Source organism: Triticum urartu, chromosome 4A, assembly GCF_056163025.1.
Source record: "Triticum urartu cultivar PI428250 chromosome 4A, HENAU_Tu73, whole genome shotgun sequence".
NCBI classification, from domain to species: Eukaryota; Viridiplantae; Streptophyta; class Magnoliopsida; order Poales; family Poaceae; genus Triticum; species Triticum urartu.
The window spans coordinates 86,804,762-86,828,510 of NC_141876.1; the positions used below are offsets into that span (position 1 = coordinate 86,804,762).

The 23,749-nt window shown below is 45.3% G+C and overlaps 1 protein-coding gene and 1 pseudogene across 1 annotated transcript; both read left to right on the forward strand.

Moving 5' to 3' along the window:
- The first annotated feature begins 11,303 nt into the window (after positions 1 to 11,303).
- Positions 11,304 to 23,528, forward strand: LOC125550829 (CELLULOSE SYNTHASE INTERACTIVE 3). Its single transcript, XM_048713925.2, has 7 exons — positions 11,304 to 11,461; positions 13,207 to 13,338; positions 13,573 to 16,627; positions 19,158 to 21,702; positions 22,004 to 22,458; positions 22,685 to 22,801; positions 22,891 to 23,528. Exons 2-7 carry the CDS (start codon positions 13,256 to 13,258, stop codon positions 23,047 to 23,049), a joined length of 6,414 nt encoding a protein of 2,137 aa, XP_048569882.2. The 5' UTR covers positions 11,304 to 11,461; positions 13,207 to 13,255; the 3' UTR covers positions 23,050 to 23,528.
- Positions 16,635 to 19,149, forward strand: LOC147974899 (uncharacterized; annotated as a pseudogene).
- Positions 23,529 to 23,749: the final 221 nt, after the last annotated feature.

The window sequence follows — 23,749 nt, forward strand, 5'->3', positions numbered from 1 at the left end:
TACGGTTTGGAAATGGCAAGCGTTTTAAGAATGACACCGGTCTGCAATTTACAGCAAGTAGGCATCTAAATGCAACGAAACGAACATGCTACAGCCACCGAACATGACAAAAAAATACATGGCTGGGATGCACACAAGATTCTTAACAAAAGACTAGCACTGAGCCACGGCCAATTCATCCATTATGAGGTTCGAACAAGCATGGCAAAAACGCAAATGCAAAACAGATTCCAGACTTAGTGAAATTAACACTTGTCTGAAATTTCAGATCATGAAGCCCTCTTTGGAGCAGCAAAACAACATGATCCATGACCTGAATATGACAAGGAAGAACATGGCATGGAGCTACTCAACAAGCTTAACAAAATACCCAAAGTGACCTGGGGCCAAAAGGGTTCACAAAATATATTAACGATCACACGAACATAGCAAAAACATAATCAGTTTTCAGACTTAGTGAAAACTGGGACATGCTGAAACATAACTCATGAAGGCATGTTTACGAGTTCGATGCACTCACCACGGTGCAAGTCATGGCAAGGCAAGCATACATATATTAAGAAGGCACAAAATACAAGCTAGACATGGCAAGAACAATGGCATAGCATGCACGGATCAACTACAATAACATCGGCAAAATCGCAAACGAGTTGACGATCTGCCCAGATTCACAACGAAGCAAAAGTAGAGCTCGATTCACTCAAGCTAGGGTGCTCCATAATTTCAAGTAAAGACATGGATGGATAGAGCTTAACAAGATTAACAAAACTCCTTTACTGATCATCCTCAAAAGAGGCACGGATCACTAGGAAACAACACGAACATATGGCATCATGAACTAAATAATCCCAGACTTAGTGAAAACTACTAAGTCCCTGAAAACAGATTTACCGGGTGCCTCACTTTGCAAGCTTGCACAAGTCACCACACACATCCTAAAAATGCATGGGTTGCACCTCTGGAAAGATGACAAAACCGTTAACAAAACATATGAAGGACTCACAGGCATGGGGAAGCAGCTCGTCAGAACGACGGTGCTCGGTGGCCGGTGGGGCTCTGGCGGGTGCGGTTGTCGGTCCTCCCATGCGTGGCGGCGGATCCAGCGTTGGCCCTCCCGACCTGATCCCTTTCGTGCGTGGTTGTTGGTTGTTGGCTTCTGGGTCTCGGAGGGCGGGAGCCCCTCCGAGATTGGATCTCCCCTCCTCTGCTTGTCTCTGTTTTCAAGATGTTTCTGAGGCTGAGGGCCATTTCTTTTATAGCCGGAGATCCATAACTCCGATCGGCATGGAATTTTTCATGATTTTTCCTCTAAATTAGCTTTCTTGCACCCGAAGTAGAGCCTCAACCGACCTACGGTCTCTCCACGAGGACGCATGGCCTGGGCGGGCCTTAGGTCACGTCGTTGCCCTTGTGGGGCCCACAAGAACCACCTTGCATTAATCCTTTCACCAAAAATTCAGATATATTTTAAAAAAATCCACAAAAAAATTCAAGTCATTCCGACTCTGTGAAATTTTTACCTATATTTTCAAAAACACTAGAAAACAAGAACTGGCCTTCAGCACTGGGTTAATAGGTTAGTTCATATAAAAGTAATATAAAATGGTGTCAAAATATGTAAAACTAGTATGATGATAGCATGAAACAATAAAAAATATAGATACGTATTAGGCGAGCACTTCGCAGGGTATCGAGGTGGACGAACCAATGGAAGAGGCAGCCGAAAACGAGCTAGCGCCAACGCCCTCACCAGTCCATGCTGGCATCACCATGGGTGAGGCATGGGCGCACTTCACTGACATGGTGGTGCAAGAGCGGGAGGCGGCGTTCCAACAGGCGCATGGCAACCAGACATACAACCTCTGGCTCCTCGACGAGCACCGACTCGCGGAGGAGCAAATCACCGCGATCAGGAGAATGACAACACCGGCACGGGCATGGTGGCAGACGTGAATGAGAAGAATGAGTTGTTGCTATCCTACTGCACCGCCCGCGATATCTATCGTGGCGATGGCGGCTCCGCATCCTGCGGTCGGAGAAATAAGCTATGTTCGTGGAGATAGACACGACGGAGGAGGAATTTGATGATGACATCGACGACATTGCCAGCTCTGCGTCTGCTGCCCCACCGCCACGTCGACGAGGCCGGTGCGTCCATGACTTTCGCGACGCCGCCGATAGCAAGCAATAGTAGAACACGGGAGACCGCCACCGGTTGGATCCCAGGACGGCCACCGCCACCGTCTTACCGGGCCTCAGACGATGAGCTTCATTTCCCGGGTTCATGACCGTCCGATAAGCTTGCTGCCAGACATAAGACATGTCGTGGGAAACGACGCCGTCACGGCCGACAATCATTTAGACTAGATTAGAATAGCCTAGCCCGCTATACTTTATTTTTAATATGTTGAAAATATAATGAATGTGATCTGATTTAGATGAAAATATGGTTTTATGTAAAAATTACTCTACGTAAGTTTGGATGGAAGTTGTTCGATTTGTTTAAATTTACATCAAATATGACCGAACATTTGCGGTTAGCTTTGGGTGGCCGGTTCCGTATCACTGTCCGGCCACTGTCCGATTCGTGGACGTATGCGGTGTCCGTTTTAGGGCCTGTTTAGTTTCAAATAAGTTAGCAACTTATAAGTCGAAAAGTGTAAAAAGTGACTTATTTTGCCAAACAGACTTAACTTATAAGTTACCCCAACTTATAAGTCATAAGTTGCTCCATCCCAACTTAAAACTTATAAGTCACCCCTTTTTATGTGGGTCTCACCGTCTTTACATAAAAAAACAAAATAAAAAAATGTGTTCAGGTGATTTATAAGTCAGATAACAATCAAACAAACATGACTTATAAGTCACTGGTTTTAAATCACCTGACTTATAAGTCACTGATTTTAGAACCAAACAGGCCCTTATGATCCGCGTGGGAGATGCCCTCGTCCCGGTGAAAAAAGGGAAAGGTTCTGAGTCCGTCGCATCTGATCAATGGGCTCCCTCGATCAATAGGTTATTGGTACCACTCTGACGGAGTAATTGTATTGTACCGTATTGAATTGCACTTGCCGGGCGAAGCAGACGGTCCATGGTCCCATTTTCTACTCGAAATCGTACATCTCGCTAATTTTCTAAGCAGAGAATTCGTAGCGTACGTCTCATGATCCACTCAGAAAAGGTGGCCGTGATTCCGTCACACTGCTGGATCGGGGCCCGGCCACTCTGTCCCAAAGCGGGCCTCGCCTCGCTGACGGCGCGGCCCCACGGCGAGCCTGCCAGTTGCCCGTTGCGAGCACGTGAGGGAAAGCAGCCCCCACGCGCCTGACGCCATTGGAAAGGCACTCTAGCGGGCCGAGCGCCTGCCTGACGTCACCGGGGAGGACCCTACCGGGCCCGAGCGAGCGGCCGTTGGATCCCCAGGACCGCAGTCGCTTGCGCGTGGGGCCCGCGCGGACCGAGCGCCCCTTGACCCGGGTGTCAGAGAAGGCTTACCTCCGAGACGTTGGTCGCCAGTCCAGGAGGGTAATTCGCTACTTTGCAGATTGGTCCTTCCGTCATGGTTGTATTTCGTTCGTCGAGACGTGTGTGACTGACTGAGCCGGGTACCAGATCACCACCAGCTAATGCTTGTCGTTTCTGCTCTGCGTTCTGTTCCTTCGCTGAAAAGGAAATTCCTTCGCTCCTCATCTCACCACTGCCAGAAATTGGTGCTATTCGAATACGATTATACTCCCTCTGTTTCAATATAAAAGCGTTTTCAGACACTATAAAAAGTACGTGTCAGGTTGCTATTTGAGAATATTGGTTTGACACATATTCACACTGTTAAATTTCCTAACCTTTGGAAATTCATGGGAATATTACTCGCCTAAAGCACACACCATTGACACACATTCCCTGAGTATATTGGTTATAAGGGTAACTCCAATGGGTGACTCAAATGGTGCGGCCGCGTCCGTTTAGGGATAAACGAACAGAACAGACGGTCCAATACATGAGAGCAAACATACCAATGTCCGTTTTCGACGCATTTTTGACCCAACTCTGGGCCACATTTGCAGCCAAACGGACGCGTGCGGACTGGCGGGGCGCGTGCCCTTGTCCTCCCCCTAACCCACCCATCGGTGATACAAACGTCCCTTTTCCCTTCCCTTTCCCCTTCCCTTCGTCCCCCGCAATTGCCGCTGCCACCCTTGTTTCCTGTCGCATCACCTTCCACCAAGGCCGTCCGAACCACGACCACGCCATTCCATAGCCATCCCACACATGCGTTTCTCAAAAGCTTTTTGTCGGCATTCGTGGTTCCTTATTGCCGGTGGGAGAGATGTTATGGTCGTCGGCTCCGCCCGTCGACCCCAACAACTTCTAGTGGGGGTGTGCATTGCCGCAGGCGCCCACCACCACCGACCCCAAACCTTGCTTTGCTGCCTGCGGGAAAACGACGTGCACTTTCCAACCGCGTCTCCACCATGACCGCAAGGCGTTCGATGCTTTGCTCATAAGGTACAATGGATAGCAGGGATGATTATTTCTTTCACAACTTCATTTGCTCATCGGGTGATTTGTCCTCGGACGATGAAGAGCTTGTGGTGGCTACATTGGTCGTCCATGACCACATTAGTAGGAAGTGGCCTCGGTTCAGGGGATCAATCACCGGCCATGCTCCGGCCTTGAACAGCAGTAGGGAGAAAGGCCACATCCTTCTCTATGTCGATTACTAATGCCGCACTCTTCAAATCACATCAATTTCGTCACCGATTTCGAATGAGGAGACATGTGTTCAATCGTATTCGGGAGGGAGTGGTAGGAGGATGCCCTTGGCAAGCCTGACTTCTCTTCTTACCAGAAATGCACTGTGGCTATCCGCATGCTTGCATATGGAATTCCTGATGATCTTGTGGATGGGTATGTGCGTATGAGTGAGTCCACATTGTTGGAAATATGCCCTAGAGGCAATAATAAATTAGTTATTATCATATTTCCTTGTTCATGATAATCGTTTATTATCCATGCTAGAATTGTATTGATAGGAAACTCAGATACATGTGTGGATACATAGACAACACCATGTCCCTAGTAAGCCTCTAGTTGACTAGCTCGTTGATCAATAGATGGTTACGGTTTCCTGACCATGGACATTGGATGTCGTTGATAACGGGATCACATCATTAGGAGAATGATGTGATGGACAGGACCCAATCCTAAGCCTAGCACAAGATCGTGTAGTTCGTTTGCTAAAGCTTTTCTAATGTCAAGTATCATTTCCTTAGACCATGAGATTGTGCAACTCCCGGATAGCGTAGGAATGCTTTGGATGTGCCAAACGTCACAACGTAACTGGGTGGCTATAAAGGTGCACTACGGGTATCTCCGAAAGTGTCTGTTGGGTTGGCACGAATCGAGACTAGGATTTGTCACTCCGTGTGACGGAGAGGTATCTCTGGGCCCACTCGGTAGGACATCATCATAATGTGCACAATGTGATCAAGGAGTTGATCACAAGATGATGTGTTACGGAACGAGTAAAGAGACTTGCCGGTAACGAGATTGAACAAGGTATCGGGATACCGACGATCGAATCTCGGGCAAGTACAATACCGCTGGACAAAGGGAATTGAATACGGGATTGATTGAATCTCGACATCGTGGTTCATCCAATGAGATCATCGTGGAACATGTGGGAGACAACATGAGTATCCAGATCCTGCTGTTGGTTATTGACCGCAGAGTCGTCTCGGTCATGTCTGCGTGTCTCCCGAACCCGTAGGGTCTACACACTTAAGGTTCGGTGACGCTAGGGTTGTAGAGATATTAGTATGTGGTGACCCGAAAGTTGTTCGGAGTCCCGGATGAGATCCCGGACGTCACGAGGAGTTCTGAAATGGTCCGGAGGTAAAGATTTATATATGGGAAGTCCTATTTTGGCCACCGGAAAATGTTCGGGATTTTTCGGTATTGTACCGGGAAGGTTCTAGAAGGTTCTGGAGTGGGGCCCACCTGCATGGGGGGACCCACATGAACGTGGGTAGTGGGGGCAAGGCCCCACACCCCTGGTCAAGGAGCACCAAGATCCCCCCTTAGAAGGAATAAGATCATATCCCGAAGGGATAAGATCAAGATCCCTAAAAAGGGGGATAACAATCGGTGGGGAAGGGAAATGATGGGATTTCTTTCCCCCACCTTTGCCAACGCCCCAATGGACTTGGAGGGCAAGAAACCAGCCCCTCCACCCCTATATATAGTGGGGAGGCGCATGGGAGCCGCACCCTAGCCCCTGGCACCTCCCTCTCCCCTCGTAACACCTCTCCCTCTCGCTGAGCTTGGCGAAGCCCTGCCGAGATCCCCGCTGCTTCCACCACCACGCCGTCATGCTGCTGGATCTCCATCAACCTCTCCTTCCCCCTTGCTGGATCAAGAAGGAGGAGACGTCTCTCCCAACCGTACGTGTGTTGAACGCGGAGGTGCCGTCCGTTCGGCGCTAGGATCATCGGCGATTTGGATCACGACGAGTACGACTCCATCAACCCCGTTCACTTGAACGCTTCCGCTTAGCGATCTACAAGGGTATGTAGATGCACTCTCCTTCCCTCGTTGCTAGATTACTTCATAGATTGATCTTGTTGATGCGTAGAAAATTTTAAAATTCTGCTACGTTCCCCAACAGTGGCATCATGAGCCAGGTCTATGCATAGTTTCTATGCACGAGTAGAACACAAAGTAGTTGTGGGCGTCGATTTTGTCAATTTACTTGCCGTTACTAGTCTTATCTTGATTCGGTGGTATCGTGGGATGAAGCGGCCCGGACTGACCTTACACGTACACTTACGTGAGACAGGTTCCACCAACTGACATGCACTAGTTGCATAAGGTGGCTAGCGGGTGTCTGTCTCTCCCACTTTAGTCGGATCGGATTCGATGAAAAGGGTCCTTATGAAGGGTAAATAGAAATTGGCATATCACGTTGTGGTTTTGGCGTAGGTAAGAAACGTTCTTGCTAAGAAACTTATAACAGCCACGTAAAAATTTGCAACAACAATTAGAGGACGTCTAACTTGTTTTTGCAGCATATGCCGTGTGATGTGATATGGCCAAAAGGATGTGATGAATGATATATGTGATGTATGAGATTGATCATGTTCTTGTAATAGGAATCACGACTTGCATGTCGATGAGTATGACAACCGGCAGGAGCCATAGGAGTTGTCTTAATTTTTTTATGACCTGCGTGTCAACTTAAACGTCATGTAATTACTTTACTTTATTGCTAAACTGTTAGCCATAGTAGTAGAAGTAATAGATGACGAGACAACTTCATGAAGACACGATGATGGAGATCATGATGATGAAGATCATGGTGTCATGCTGGTGACGATGATGATCATGGCGCCCCGAAGATATATTTATGTGTAGTCTTTGTAAAAATCTCTAAAAAGACTTATATTTAGAAAGCGGAGGGAGTACATGTTAAAAAAAATATAAAAACAAAATGGAAAGAAAGAAAGCACACATTGGACTTGTAGGGACCCGCTGCGTACTCTAATCGCTTTTACTCCACTCAAATTAATTTAAAGTTTTAGTTTTGTTCTAAATCAAACTTCTTTATGTTGAACTAAGTCTACAGAAAAATACACTAACATATACAACATCAGGTATTCGTAATGAATCTAATGAAACTAATTTTACATTATAGATGGTGTTACTTCTTTACATAAACTCAGTCAACTTAATATTCTAGAATTTAAACTAATTTTAGAATAAAAAGAACATCACATTTTAATCCCAATGACGATTAAGAGCCTGCCTCTTTGAGAAAAAATATTTATGTGCATACAAGAACACCCTGCCCATTTGCTTAGAGCATCACCAACAACTTCTGCAAGAAACTCTCGTAAAACCACTTTTACTAAGCGCCGTAAAATTTAGGGGAAGTTGTCTGGTGATGTCTTTTCTCAGTTCTTATAAACATCTCCCCCTAAATCTTTTTTCTATTTTCACTAATAATTTGCACGTTTTTGAAAATTGTTGGAGATTTTTTTTGACCCTATTTCACGTAAACAACGGTAATTTTATTACGCGCCGCAATAAAATTGTTGGAGAATTTTGTTGAAACATATAAAACGAAGTGGAAAGAAAGAAAGTACACATTGGAGTTGTAGACACCCATTGCACACTCTAATCGTTTTACTCCACTCAAATTAATTTAAAGTTCTAGTTTTGTTCTAAATCAAATTTCTCTATGTTGAACTAAGTCCACAGAAAAATACACTAACATATAGTACAACATATGTATTCGTAATGAAACTAATTTTACATCATAGATGGTGTTACTCTTTACATAAATCCGGTCAACTTAATAATCTAGAATTTAAATTAGTTTAGAGTAGAAAGTACATCACATTTTAATCCCACGGTGGATTAAGGGCCTGCCTCTTTGAGCAAAGGTGTGTATGTGGGAACACCCTATCCACTTGCTTAGAGCATCGCCAACAGCTTCCCTAAGAGCAACTCTAGCAGACCCCGCATCCCGCCCTAGCCCGTAAATATTTTTGCGGGGCGCGGCAAATCTTCTCCCCGACCTCTAATTTCACGGGTTGGGAGGCCGACCCGAGCTCAGCCCCTATCCGCAGCGAGATTTGGCGGGAGGGACATTTCCACGCCCCTTTCCCGCTCCCCCACCCCCCGCCACCATTGCCCCGCCTCCCCATGCTCCGGTGCTTTCTCCCCGGCCGTCCCTCGCGGCCATGGACGACTCCCTGCTGGCCCCCGTCACCGTCGAGGTCGCGCACGCCCCTTCCCCTCGGACGGATCTCGTCGCCAGCCGTGTTGGCCCCGCCGCCGCCGCCCAAGCTAACGCCGCGCCTGCCCGCAAGCGGCATGCCAACGTGGTCGTGCAGGGCGGGAATCCGGCTGCCCCTGCCGCGAAGACCCTCGTAGCACGATCCCGGCCGGCGGCGGGGAAGGTCGGCAAGGTCGGAGGCGTAAAGCGGAGGAAGATTCCGGCTACAAAGAAGCCGCCTTCTTCATCCTCTCACTCCATCCCGGAAAGAGGTGCCCCGGTGATGCCGTTCAACGGTGCTGCTCCCCCCGCAAGCGAGGTGCTCGAAGAAATGGTCGGAAGGTATGCGTCTTCGGTCATGGCGATTTTCTTTCATTTTTCGCCATTTTTTGTGATAGCTCGTGAATTGTTATCGTTCACTATAGCGGTGGTTCGAACAATGCAACTCCCGAGTTCATGAACTTGTTGGACACCAACGCCGTTGACATTGATCAAGCCACGTTCGCTGCATTCGACTACAATGAAACGGAGGACGGCGTAGACGATCATGGTTGTGAGGAAGAATTTGAGAAGATCGACGCAGAAGCGTATGAGCAATCGCAAACAAGATCTGGGAAAAGCCAAAGATTGAAGAACTACACGATATTGGAAGATCAAGCTTTGATCAAAGCATGGAGTGCGGTGTCTCTTGATGCATGCACGAGTACTTCTCAAACCTCCAAGAGATATTGGCAAAGAATCGAAGATCAATACTTCCACATTATGGCAAACCATCCCAATAGGACTCCATGCACATTTCGGTCGCTTCAAGGGCGTTGGGAGAATATCAAGACTATGTGCAACCGTTGGGCAGCTTGCTTGGAGCAAGTACACAATGCACCTCCAAGTGGAACCGTGGAATCCGATTATGTGAATTTGTTTTGCCTTTGTTCAAGTTGTGCATCATCATATTTGCATCATGGGAAATGATTGCATCACTTTGTTCACATTGTGTAGGACAAGATGGCTCAACATAGATACAAGGACATGGAAGCTTCAGAAGGCAAATTCTTCAAACTAGAGCATTGTTGGGAGTTGCTCCAAAAGTGCGAGAAGTGGAAGTTAATCGACAAAGAATCCCCATCAAAGAGAGGCTCACTTACAAACATGGATGAAGATGAGGATGAGGATGGCTCAAGAAATTTGCACAAGCCCGATGGCGACAAGAAGACTAAAGAGAAGATGAAGAGAGAGCAAGAAGCATCGAGCTTGAGGGAGAAGATTGATGCCATGATGGCAGACTAAGGCATAGCCTAGTGGTGGGAAGGGGCTGATGCCTTCCCACTCACCCAGATTCAAGGCATGGTACTTGCAATTTGGATTTGTTGCACCAATTATACTGTAAGGGGTTCCCTTACAGTTTTTCTGTCAAAAAAAAGATTGATGCCATGATGCAATCAAACGAGTTGATATTGTTGAAGTCGTTGGAGATTAAGAAAGAGTTGGTTGAGAAGAAGGGAAAGGAGAAGCAAGAAAAGTGGCAATTGCTCAAGGAAGAGGGGCTGCGTAAAGCTGCCATTAAGGAGAGAAGAGCACGCGCTGCAGAAAACAAGGCCATGTCCAAGCTGCTTGCCGAAGAGAACAAGATCATGTCAATGAACCGCAATGACATGGACGATCTCACCAAAACATGTCATGATATGACAAGGAGAGAAATCTTGAAGAGGAGAATGGTTGCGTCGGCCGATGCGTGCTATAGTTCCGGAGATGTTTTCTCTGCTCCATATGGTGGCAATGTCGACGATTTTGGTGCGGGAGTTGAAACAAGCACCGGAGGTGGATTCGTTGGTGGCGATGAACTTCAAGATGGACTCGACCAAGATGGTGCGGAGTGAAGATCGACCAAGATGGTGCCGGACATGGGCGCAAACTTTTGCAGGGCCCTCTTTTGCGTTTGTCGTACTTAACTTGGCTTTTATTTGCGCGTAAAACTGTGTTATGTCATTTGCATTTAAACTTATTTGTTGAATTCGTGAAATATACTTATTTACGGGTCCGTTGGGGGCCTGCATCTGTGGCCGTCCGAGCCAGCCCGCAAAAGCGGTTTTCCACAACCTGCAAACACGTTTTGCGGGCGGCCGGATGCGGGGTTTGCTAGAGTTGCTCTAAGAAACTCCCTATAAAATCACTTTTTCGGGTTTGTAAAATTTCAGGGAAGTTGTCTAGCGATGTCTTTTCTCAGTCGGTAAACATCTTTCTCTATTTTTTTCTGTATTCACTAAAAATTTCCACGTTTATGAAAATTGTTGGAGAAAATTTTCTGACCCAATTCCGCGTAAACGGTGGTTATTTTATTGACACGGTCGAAGGCGCTCTAAATGCCTCCACTACCGCTGCGTAGTACGACAGCGATCTGCCCGTTACTAAAAGAGGAACGCAGTTAATTTCCACTTGACAGCCGAGGCGGCCGTCCATGTCCACTCCCGTAATAACGCGACAATGACAGGAGTGATCCGCAAAAGACACCACCCCTCTCCCTCCCCACTTCCCCTGTTCCAAAAGCTTTCACATCTCTCTCTCTCTCCCTCTTCACAGTTCACACCCACACTGCGCGGCACAGTGGGCGTGTGGGCGCGAGACCAGGCGTCGCCTCCTCCTCTCCCCCGCCCCGCTCTCGCCGCCGGACGTCCTCGCCTGCCGCCGGTGAGCCGCCCTCTCCCGCTCTCGTTCGTCGATCTCTCTGGCCAGGCGCGCCCTGCAGGGGGCTGCCCGCGGCGGCGCCCAGTTCCGAGCGATTCGCGCTGGTTCTAGGGAGTATCGTGTTGCGTTTCGTTGAAGCCTGGCGGTCGAGATCTCGCCTGCGATGGCCCCACTGGCGAGGCGGAGGAGGTGGGCGGCGGGATTTTGGGTGGTTCGCGTGATCGGGGTGGGGGGTCCGCCGTCGCTTGCCGCTCCGCGGTGGCGCGAGGAGCGATCTGGGCCAGGCCGTAGTTAGGTGCGCACGGAGGGGAGTAATTCTCGAGGAATTCTGTCGCGACCCGCTTTTCTGTTTCTTTGTTCATCCGCACTTCAGTTTTCGATAATGTCTTGTTTGAAGGCCGTGGTCTGATCTTACCATACTGTAGAAACGGCGTGCTTTTCGTTGGGTCATAGAGAGACAATGCTCAGTCGAGGCAGCCATTCTTCATTGGGATTTCAGGAGTAATTGATTGAACTCCCCACCACGTGGAATGGTACAATTTTGCACTCACGCTTGTCTTAAACTCGTTTAGTGCTAGTATGGTCGTTCCTATCCCCGTGCATTGGCAGCTCTGGTCCGCAGCTGCTTTTTTGCATTTGTAGCACCTTCTGCTGCTGGGTGCCTGTCCTTCCTCAAATTTGGTGAATTGGGGAAGGCACCTTTGTCATGAAGCTAGACACAGTTGCTCGGGTTGTTTGGAGCTAATTGCTATATGCATTTGGACTTTGGAAGTGTGTCTGTGTGTGCGACATGCGGTAGGTGTCATTGCAGCTGAGGTGTGCAAGGAATCTCGCCGCTGAAGTATACTTGCGTGGAATTTGGGGATAGGATGATAGATCACGGGCGATAATTTCGAGTTTTCATCTTTGGCAGTTAAATAGGTGGAAAGTACCATTTTTTTGAGATCTGAATTTCCCCATGACGATTCTAGCACTGCCAGTTGGATGTCTTGGAGGTAGGGACGGGGCTTGCACTGGTACTTGCGGTTGTGGTTTTGATGTTCCATTGATTTTTCTTTTGAACTGGATGTTCCATTGAATTGGATCCATGAAATGGTGACCATAATGGAATTCTTTTTATCAGCTACGGCTGAATATTTTTTTCCTTGAACACGCATCGAAATATGCATCACTCCTCTGTTGGTCTTTTCCTGTTGGAGCAACTGCAGTCAGTTTTGTATGATCTGTTGCAATAAGTTCAAAATTGATACCTATTCAGATCTAAGACTACTATTGCTGTCATATCGTTTGAAACCTGACGCTGGTTTAATCATCCTTTTGTTACCTATCTATTACCTGGAACAGAGACTTTGGTTTTTGATCTTGCATTTAATATTTTTTAGTGAGAATGCAAATCCAGTATAAAATTTAGAATAAAATATGAGTTAAAATTCCAATAGCTTAGGTTACTCTCTATCACGACGTTCACAACATTTCATTTATATGTTGAACTATAGGTGATGGGTATATTCTTAGTTTTTTTTGCTGTTAGAACTAGATCTGCTGACCATGGCTATCAGGCTATACATCTTTTAATATTGCACTCTTAAATTAACATGATTATGTTATTATCTTGGTATCCACATGATATATCATATATGTGGTTACCTTTCCACCCTTTTGGTATAATGTAAGTTAATTTGAAATATTGATGACACAAGCTGGCAATATTACTTTGTTATGTTGAATACTTTCAGTTTGTCTTGTAGGAGGACATATAAACCAATTAAGGTTGTAAACGTCGGTGGCTGTTCAATCATGCCGATATCCAGCTCATCGGAACCTCGAGACTCTCGAGATCCTACTTCACCTGCACCATCCACATCATCTTCTAGATCAAGGTATAAAAGATCTCAATTTCATCACTGTTAAAAAAAGATTTCAATTTTCTCACTGCTTCTTTTATTATGTTTATTACACTGGAAGTTTTCATGGAATCAATTGCTTTGCAAAATTAGCTTAGCTTTCTTTGGGTTGCTATATCCTCGTGTAGCCACCCTTCATTTCATTTTAAGCCTTTAGTCCTCTTTTTATTATTCACAATTTTTAACTATTATTGCTTATTCTCTATATAGGGAAGCATGTAATCTTGCAGAAGTTGATGATCCTGGAAGTGCAATGTCCACTGTTGCTCGATTGCTGGAGCAGCTACATGGTAGCGTGACATCACTACCAGAGAAGGAAGTGGCAATTAAACGATTACTTGAACTTGCCAAGGCGAAAAAGGATGCAAGGATTTTGATAGGTAGCCATTCTCAGGCCATGCCATTATTTATATCTTTCCTTAGAAGCGGGACATCTTCAGCCAAAGTAAATGCTGCGGCCCTGCTTAGTGCACTCTGCAAGGAAGAGGACCTGCGTGTCAAGGTTCTCTTAGGAGGTTGCATACCACCCTTGCTCTCTCTCTTGAAGTCTGAATCTGCTGAAGCAAAGAAGGCTGCCGCTGAGGCTATTTTTGAAGTGTCTTCAGGGGGTCTTTCGGATGATCACATAGGCATGAAAATATTTGTGACAGAAGGCGTTGTGCCGACTCTTTGGGATTTGCTCAATCCTAAGTCACGCCAAGATAGAATAGTTGAGGGCTTTGTGACTGGGGCTTTAAGAAATCTCTGTGGAGATAAAGATGGTTATTGGAAGGCCACACTTGAAGCGGGTGGAGTAGAAATTATTACTGGCCTTCTTTCATCCAAGAATACTGCTTCACAGTCAAATGCTGCCTCCCTTTTGGCACGGTTGATCTCTGCTTTCAGTGATAGCATTCCCAAAATCATAGCTGCTGGGGCTGTTAAGGCCCTTCTTCAGCTTCTGAATCGAGATGATGACATTGCTGTTCGTGAAAGTGCAGCTGATGCTTTGGAGGCCTTATCTTCCAAGTCTACTATTGCAAAGAAAGCTGTGGTCGATGCAGGTGGTCTCCCTGTTTTGATTGGAGCTGTTGTAGCGCCCTCAAAAGAGTGCATGCGAGGGGTTACCTGCCATTCTCTACAAAGCCATGCTGTTTGTGCTTTATCAAATATTTGCGGTGGAACCACTTCATTGTTGCTTTACCTGGGAGAGCTTTGCCAATCACCCCGGTCAGCTGTGTCCCTTGCTGACATTCTTGGAGCACTTGCATATACGTTGATGGTGTATGATGGCACTGATGGTAAATTCTTTGATCCTGTTGAGATAGAAAACATTTTGGTTGTGCTCTTAAAATCCCATGACAGTAAGCTTCTGCTTGATCGTATTCTTGAAGCTTTAGCAAGTCTATATGCAAATGCATGTTTCTCTGGCAGACTTGATCACTCAAATGCAAAGAAGGTTCTTGTTGGGCTGGTCACTATGGCTTCCGACGATGTTCAAGACCATCTTGTTCATGCCTTAACTAGCTTGTGCTGTGATGGTTTTGGATTGTGGGATGCTCTTGGAAAGAGAGAAGGAGTTCAGTTGCTAATATCATTGCTTGGACTTTCCAGTGAGCAGCATCAGGAGTATGCAGTTTCTTTGTTAGCTATCTTGAGTGATGAAGTAGATGACAGTAAGTGGGCAATAACAGCTGCTGGAGGTATCCCTCCACTTGTCCAACTACTTGAAACAGGATCTCAAAGGGCAAAGGAGGATGCAGCTCATATCATATGCAACTTGTGCTGTCACAGTGACGATATCAGGGCATGTGTTGAGAGTGCTGGTGCTGTTCTGGCGCTGCTTTGGCTTCTAAAGAGTGACAGTCCTCGTGGACAAGAGGCGTCAGTCAAAGCACTTAAGGTGCTTATACGGTCTGCTGATTCTGCCACAATCAATCAGCTGTTAGCACTGCTGCTCAGTGACTCAGTGAGCTCAAAGACACATGCCATTACAGTTCTCGGGCATGTCCTTGTGCTGGCTCCTCAAAGAGATCTAATCCAGAATGGAGCTCCTGCTAATAAAGGGCTTAGATCTCTTGTTCTTGTTCTTGACTCATCAAATGAAGAATCTCAGGAGTGTGCTGCAACTGTGTTGGCTGATATTTTCAGTATGCGTCAGGATATTTGCGACATCTTAGCAACCGATGAAATTGTTCAGCCATGCATGAAGCTTTTGACAAGTGGAAATCAAGTTATTGCAACACAATCTGCTCGAGCTTTAGGAGCACTCTCGCGCTCGGCTAATACCATGTCGAAGAACAAGATGTCATGTATAGCTGAAGGTGACGTGCAACCTCTCATAGAGATGGCCAAGACATCATCCATTGATGCGGCTGAAGCGGCAATTGCTGCATTGGCAAATCTCTTATCAGATTCCCAGATTGCTAAGGAAGCGCTAGATGATAATATTGTCCAAGCTTTGACTAGAGTCCTAAAGGAGGGGAGTTTAGATGGCAAGATTAGTGCTTCACGGTCACTTTATCACTTGCTCAACCAATTCCCCCTCGGTGAAGTTTTTCCAGATTACTCACTCTGCTGCTTTATAATTCATGCACTGCTGGTGTGTTTATCTGGTATAAGTTTGGAAAATGTTACTAGCTTGGATCCCCTGGATGTGCTTGCATTGATGGTGATGACCAAGGAGGGTGCTCATTTTAGCCCCCCTCTGCGGACTGCCTTTCTGGAAGCCCCAGAAAGTTTAGAACCTCTGGTCCGCTGTATCAGTGTTGGGCTTCCCCCTATTCAAGACAAGTCCATTCAAATTCTCGCAAGGCTATGTCAGGACCAATCTTCTCTGCTTAGTGAGCACATAAACAGAAGTCAAGGCTGCATTGATTCTCTTGTCAGTAGAGTTATGGAATCGACAAACATGGAAATAAGAATCTCCAGTGCAATCACCCTCATATCTGCGTTGAAGGACAACAGAGAAGATTCAATTGAAGTTCTTGAAGCATCAGGACATCTGAAGAGTCTAATATCTGCACTCATTGATATGTTGAAGCAACATTCCACTTCAACATCCCTAGACATTGAAGTCTGGAAACCTTACACAGAGAAGAGTTTGTTCAATTGTGAGCAGGATGTTTTGGATGTGCCTGAATCGGGAAAGGTTCTGGAAGAAACTGTTGCACGTTTGCTCTCACTAATTTGTTCTTCTCATCCCAGGAGTAAAGTTGCTGTTATGGATCTTGGTGGTGTTGACATTGTTTCTGATAAACTTGCTAGCCACTCTGCTAGCCGACAGGTGCATGTTTCACTTTTTAATCTCTATTTTCCATTGTGCTGTTATTACATTTTTCTTATATCTTCAGCTCCAATCACTTGATGATAAAGTTAAGTTTTTACTTCGCTGAAATGCTATGCTTGTTTGATTTGAGGGATGCATCAACATAAATGGTATCTTTGTGGGCCAAGCACTTTTTTGGTTCTGCATCGATTACTTTAACCTGGCTCCTTTATGAGTTAGTCGACTCTTTTTGGGTCCAGGATTTCTCTATCCATGTTAACCGCTTGGTGCCTCAAGCTGTTCTTCAATGTAAGAGCAAACCGCTCAACTTGCAGAATGGTTTAAACTTTAAAGTGGTCAATTAACTTAGATCTATTGTGCAAACTGATCAGAATCTCATCAGCAGGAGCACCACGGGCCATGGTGTCTCGCTGAAGAGGCATTTTTATTTTTATTTTGCAAAAAAGAACCCAGATGCTTTTATCGGGTGTTGTATGCCAAAATACATCTTTCATGATGAGCCCCCTCCTCTCTTTTGGTTCTGGACTGCACAAGTGGCGTGCTTTGCCGGCTGCAGCCGCCGGCCTCTCCTGCCATCAGAGTGGGTCGGTCCATACACCGACCATGTGGACCCAGCCTGTACACAGTCACCTCGGCGGCGCCGCCAATTCTGTTGCCGTGGCTCTCCCGCATTGTCTCCCTCGTCCGTAGAATGCCTCTGGCCACTCGTGCCCGTCGGCCTCCGCGTCTTATACAAGATATTTCTCCACCGCTTCTTCCCCGCCTCCACGGCCAGTGGTATGCCGTCGTCGGGATGTGAGCTCTGCCTTGACAGCCATGCATCCTCATACCTTCGAACGTGGTGCTTGCACACCGGCGTGGGGACAACCATGGTGAATGCCATGAGCAGCTGGCTGGCGCCCATCTGCTGCATACCAACGAGTTCACCGGCACCCTGCTCAAGAGCCTGTGCCAGGTTGTGATCGCCGTAGGGCAGTGCTACCGGCATCTTGTCGCTCACTATACCTTTAATGGGTGTTCGTCTATGGCTGGGTGATTGTGCCGGTCCTCAGGAGTATCTTCCTGTTCGCAGCAAGCCATCACAGCTGCACCGGATGGGCACCGGCTGACTGCTCATGGTGTTCGCATGGCCACTGCGGTGCTGGTCCAGATGAGGAGGTTGGATTACTTAGTCCCAATTTGATGACTGCTGAATAGGGTGGAAGGATGAAAACCAATAGATCTGCCTTGTTTTTGCCTTTCAGTAAGAAACATAATACGTAGAAATAGGTTGCTTGCTGAATATGATGCACCATTGGTGTGATAATTTTTCTCAGGATCATATACTGTGAAAGGACGTTTGCCTATTCACAATCCTAATTAGCTATCTACATACATGTAGCAGTTACGTGACATTGCTATCAATGAGAAATTTGATCTTAACCCACACTTTACTTCTAACTTTGATAATTTGCCCCCCCCCCCTCCCCCCCGCCCCCCTTGAGATTGACAGGTGGGGCAATAGCTAACCTTTATGGATTTGTCCTTTTCACCCCTGAGATAGCCTCACACTTATAATGCACAGCAAGGGCAATGTGGCTGCATGAGTCCCTCAAATACCTCATTGTTGCCAATTTTAGGAGTCCAAAGTTCTTGAATGATCTAGTTGGATACGATCATCTATTGAGTTTTTTTTTGAACTTATGGCAGATTCACTTCGTACCATCTATTCATCTTAGTTAATTGCTAATTGTTCAGTACCAATTTTGTTGTCGAGCTAACGAGCTGAGACGAAGCGCAATCGTGTTTCACTAAAATTGACTCATTTATTTTGGAGCCAAATTTGAGCACAATGAGTGCTTATGAACCTATCCATTAGGCAGATATTGTTTTTCCGAATTGAGGAGCAAACCCCATTCGGCAGATTAACGAGCTTTTCCCTCAACTCTAATTAAGTCCCCGGTTCCCAAACCAAGTCTGTTGCGGCAATTTGTTCGTAAGGGTGGGTCTTGCTGTTTAACCTTATACATGCTACTACAGGATGAGCTTGTCGATCAGTATATACTTGCATCAGCAAAATATATTCATCAGCACATATGAAGTTACTGCTTACATAAAAAATAAATTCATCACCCTAATTAAAACATAAAAATAAATTCATCACCAATGCTTGCAATACCTGGGATAAATAGAAGTCCAGTGATACATCCTGCATATAAACTGTAGTTACTTTGCAAGTATTGATACTTTAGTCAGTCTATATGTTCCTTTTTTGACCTTTACATTCCGATAGACTCCAGACTGGAACCATTTGTTTTGGTACTAGAGTTAGAATGAGATACAGCTGTGCAGAAATTACGTTGTACATTATTAGTACCTAATTATCCAACTGGAGTTGAGAACAAGCAAAAAAGTATTGTGGTCCTAATATATTTAACATGTTGTCAACTGGCTAATACTTGTTTTCTTAGTTCCATTACATGTCCATATTTTACTGTTTCTTTTCCCATGCAAAATTCGAAGCTCTAAATAACGCTTCATGTTACAGGAACACGATGAAGATTCAGGGAGTGTATGGAGTTGCGCCCTTCTATTGGCTACTTTATTTCAGGATTCAGTGGTAGTTCAATCTTCAGCAATAATGCGAATTATACCTTCTTTAGCTTCATTGCTAAGATCTGATGAGATTATGGACAAGTACTTTGCTGCTCAATCACTGGCTAGCCTGGTTTGCACTGGAAGCAGAAGTATACAGCTCGCTATAGCAAATTCTGGTGCAGTTGTGGGTGCTATAGCCATGATTGGGCTGATAGAATCTGATATGCCAAACCTTGTTACAATGGCTGAAGAATTCAAGTTGGCAGAGAATCCAAGTCAAATAATATTGAAAAGTCTTTTTGATCTTGAGGATGTTCTTACTGGTGCTACTGTTCGAAGGTCCATTCCCTTGCTAGTGGATATGCTTAAACCCATGGCAGACAAACCAGGAGCACCTCTGGTTGCGTTGCACCTATTGACTCAGCTAGCAGAAGGCAGCGAAACAAATAAAGTTGCTATGGCGGAGGCTGGAGCTCTAGATGCTTTAACCATGTATTTATCTTTAAGCCCACAAGACTCGACTGAAACTACCATTATCAATCTCTTAGGGATCTTATACAAAAATCCTGATCTGCTTTACTATGAATCCTCACTTAGCACTTTGAATCAACTTGTAGCTGTCTTACGGTTGGGCTCAAGAAATTCTAGGCTTAGTGCAGCAAGGACATTGCAGAACTTATTTGATTCAGAGAGTATAAGAGATACAGAAGTGGCTAGGCAAGCTATACAACCATTACTTGACATGCTTGAGTCAGGAACTGAAATAGAACAGCAAGCCACACTTGGTGCTCTGATCAAACTTTCTGCTGGCAATATCTCAAAGGCTTCAGCTATGTTTGATGTAGAAGGCAACACACTTGAAAGCCTCTATAAAATTTTATCCTTCAGTTCCTCCTTAGAGCTTAAGAAAGATGCTGCTCAGCTCTGCTATGTTTTATTTGAGAATTCTGACATAAGGGCATCACCGATTGCCACAGAATGTCTTCGCCCCCTGATATCATTGATGTCATCAGGCTCTAGTTTGGTTGTTGAACCCGCTGTCTGTGCTCTGAGCAGACTACTGGATGAAGAGCACAATGCAGAGATTGCTGCGACTAATGAAGTTGTTGATCTTCTTGTTAGTTTTGTTCCTGGGACAAACTACCAGTTGTCAGAGGCGTCTATTGCTGCTCTTATAAAGTTGGGCAAGGATCGTCCAAACTGCAAACTTGACATGGTTAAAGCTGGTATCATAGAGCATGCGCTTGATATGATTCTGGATGTTCCTGTTTCTGTTAGCTCATCCATTGCTGAGTTACTTCGCATCTTAACAAACAACAGTGGCATTGCTAAAAGTTCTGCTGCTGCAAAAATGGTGGAGCCACTTTTCTTGCTATTACGTCGCCCAGACGTTACCATGTGGGACCAGCACAGCGCATTGCAAGCACTTGTGAATATTCTGGAGAAACCTCAGAGTCTAGCAGCGTTGAAGTCAACTCCTAGTCAAATTATTGAGCCGTTAATATCATTTCTTGAATCTCCCTCTCAAGCAATCCAACAACTTGGTACTGAGGTGCTATCACATCTTCTGGAACAGGAACATTTTCAACAAGATATAACTACAAAAAATGCAGTTGTCCCTCTGGTGCAGCTTGCTGGTATTGGTATCTTGAGCTTACAGCAAACTGCAGTTAAAGCACTTGAAAACATATCTCAGAGTTGGCCCAAGGCTGTAGCAGATGCAGGTGGAATATTTGAACTTTCAAAGGTAATTGTCCAGGATGACCCTCAGCCAAGTCAAGCATTATGGGAGTCCGCAGCACTTGTGTTATGTAATGTTTTGCGTTATAGCTCTGATAACTATGTTAAAGTCTCACTGGCTGTGCTTGTAAGATTGCTGAACTCGACTATGGAGAGTACTGTCACAATAGCTCTCGGTGCTCTTCTTGTGCAAGAGAAAAGCAATTCACGGTGTGCTGTAGCCATGGCTGAGGCTGGGGCTGTACGTGCACTGTTGGAGCTCCTTAAGAGCCATCGTTGTGAGGAATCTGCAGCAAGATTGCTTGAAGCACTGATAAACAATTCAAGGGTCCGAGAAACAAAAGTTGCCAAACACTCCATTGCTCCTCTCTCACAGTACCTGTTAGATCCTCAATCAAAGAATCAGGCAGCAAAGTTTTTGGTGACTCTCGCACTAGGTGACATTTTCCAGCATGAAGCCCTTGCAAGAGCAAGTGACTCCGTATCTGCCTGTCGTGCTCTTGTAAGCCTACTTGAGGACCAGCCCACGGATGATATGACAATGGTTGCTATTTGTGCACTCCAGAGCTTAGTGATGCACAGCAGGACAAACAGGCGTGCTGTTGCTGAGGCTGGAGGCATTTTGGTTGTACAGGAGTTGCTTCTGTCTCCAAATGTAGATATTGCAGGACAGGCTGCTCTACTAATCAAGCATCTTTTTTCAAATCATACACTTCAAGAATATGTATCTAACGAGCTCATCCGTTCTCTCACTGGTTAGTCACTGCTCTTTCTGCCGGAATCATTTTTTTTTTCATTTGCCTGCTTTTCATGTTCATTTGTAATTGCTGTACCCTTCTGCTTTGAAAACAAAACATTTTTTCTGTTATCCTTTTTGTCCTTGATGGGCTCTATCACAGTTAAAACTGATTTGTGCCCCATAATTGCAAAGCTATCAATCATTATCCGACCCTTCCAAGTGATTGATCAGATGTGTTATGCATTAAATAATGAAGTTGCAATTACTAAATATCCCTTCACAATTATGTTTGTAATCTAACCTGCAATTTCTTGCAGCTGCCTTAGAAAGAGAGCTGCTCTCTACATCATCTATCAATGAAGTTATTTTGAGGACCATATATGTGATATTCAGCAACTTCAGAAAGGTCCGATTTTCTGAGGCAGCAACATTGTGCATACCCCATCTGGTTTGTGCCCTGAAGGATGGAAGCGAGGCTGCCCAAGAGAGTGTGTTAGACACCCTTTGCTTGCTCAAAGAATCTTGGCCCCAGATGAATGAAGACATTGCTAAGGCCCAGTCTCTTATTTCAGCTGAGGCCATACCTGTACTACAGATGCTTATGAAGACCTGTCCTCCCAGTTTTCATGACAGAGCTGATAGCTTACTGCATTGCCTGCCTGGTTGCTTGACCGTGACCATCTTACGTGGGAATAACTTAAAACAGACAATGGGGAGTACAAATGCATTTTGTTGCCTGCAAATAGGAAATGGTCCTCCAAGGCAAACCAAGGTAAGTTCTTCCATGATGCACGTTAATTTCATTCTATGATGCACGTGTTGCTCTGAACCCAGTAATTCTGTGAAATGACCATTGCAAGACTGATAACAAGACAAGGTCTCCGAATTGGATATCAATAAATTAAGTGGATATCACTATATATTTGTTGGATATGCATACTTACTTTCTAGTTGATATGTTTATCATCTGTGATTGTTGATATTTGCATTGATTGCAGCTGGTTAACCAGAGCATCTGCCCGGTATGGAACGAGGGATTCACTTGGTTATTCGACATCCCCCCCAAAGGGCAGAAGCTGTACATCTTGTGCAAAAGCAAAAATACATTTGGAAAGGTATGGTGTAGTAGCTTCTTAATCTGTATCCCCTTTTCTTGGTTCTTGTCTCTAGTGACTTGTATCTAAACTCAAAACCTTTGCTTCAGTCAACCCTCGGAAGAGTAACCATCCAGATTGACAAAGTGGTCACCGAGGGAGTTTACAGTGGGTTCTTCAGCCTCAGCCATGACGGCGGTAAGGATGGCTCAAGAACACTAGAGATAGAGATTGTCTGGTCAAATAGACCGGCCAATGACAATATGTAGCATGGCTAATTTCACATGGTGCCAATATTATTGTCGGGACGCTTAGATGTAAATCAGCCCCAGAAACATCCACATTCATTGCAGTGTAGAAAATGACATGGTTTACAGACATCTGCCTCAAGATTATTTCGAGGTCGTTCTTGGTTTAGCCCCTGTAGCTGCATACGGATTTTGGACCGGCTATTTTGTTTGTACAGGTTTATTTCCTGTATTTTGGACCGGCTATTTTGTTTGTACAGGTTTATTTCCTGTAATTATAATTTAGAGTAGCCTGGTGTGAGTTTGAAGAAACACAATTTCGTGTGCTGTCTCCATGTGCATGTGTGCTCTTTCGATGTATCTTGTAGTCTTTTATCTGTTTGTGATGCCATCAAGCACAACCAGCATCACCCCAAGTTAGTAGCTGAGCCTGAGCTTCTGAGCAGTTGTAACAGCCCAAGACTGATGATATTTTTTAATTAGCATAATTATTTGTTGCATTAGCATGCCATCGTGTCTACTTTACATCAATCTTGAAATGAGGTTGATTCAAAGATTCAAATTTTAGTAAAGGCAAAACCCTAATTAAAATGCAACTTTAATAAAATGAATAGATATAATTGAGGGGTCCATTGATGGAATCTTCTGAAACTCTGGATATTGCCTTCCACTAATATTAGGGAGCTATTAAACTTATTCCATGATTTTTGTATCACTATAT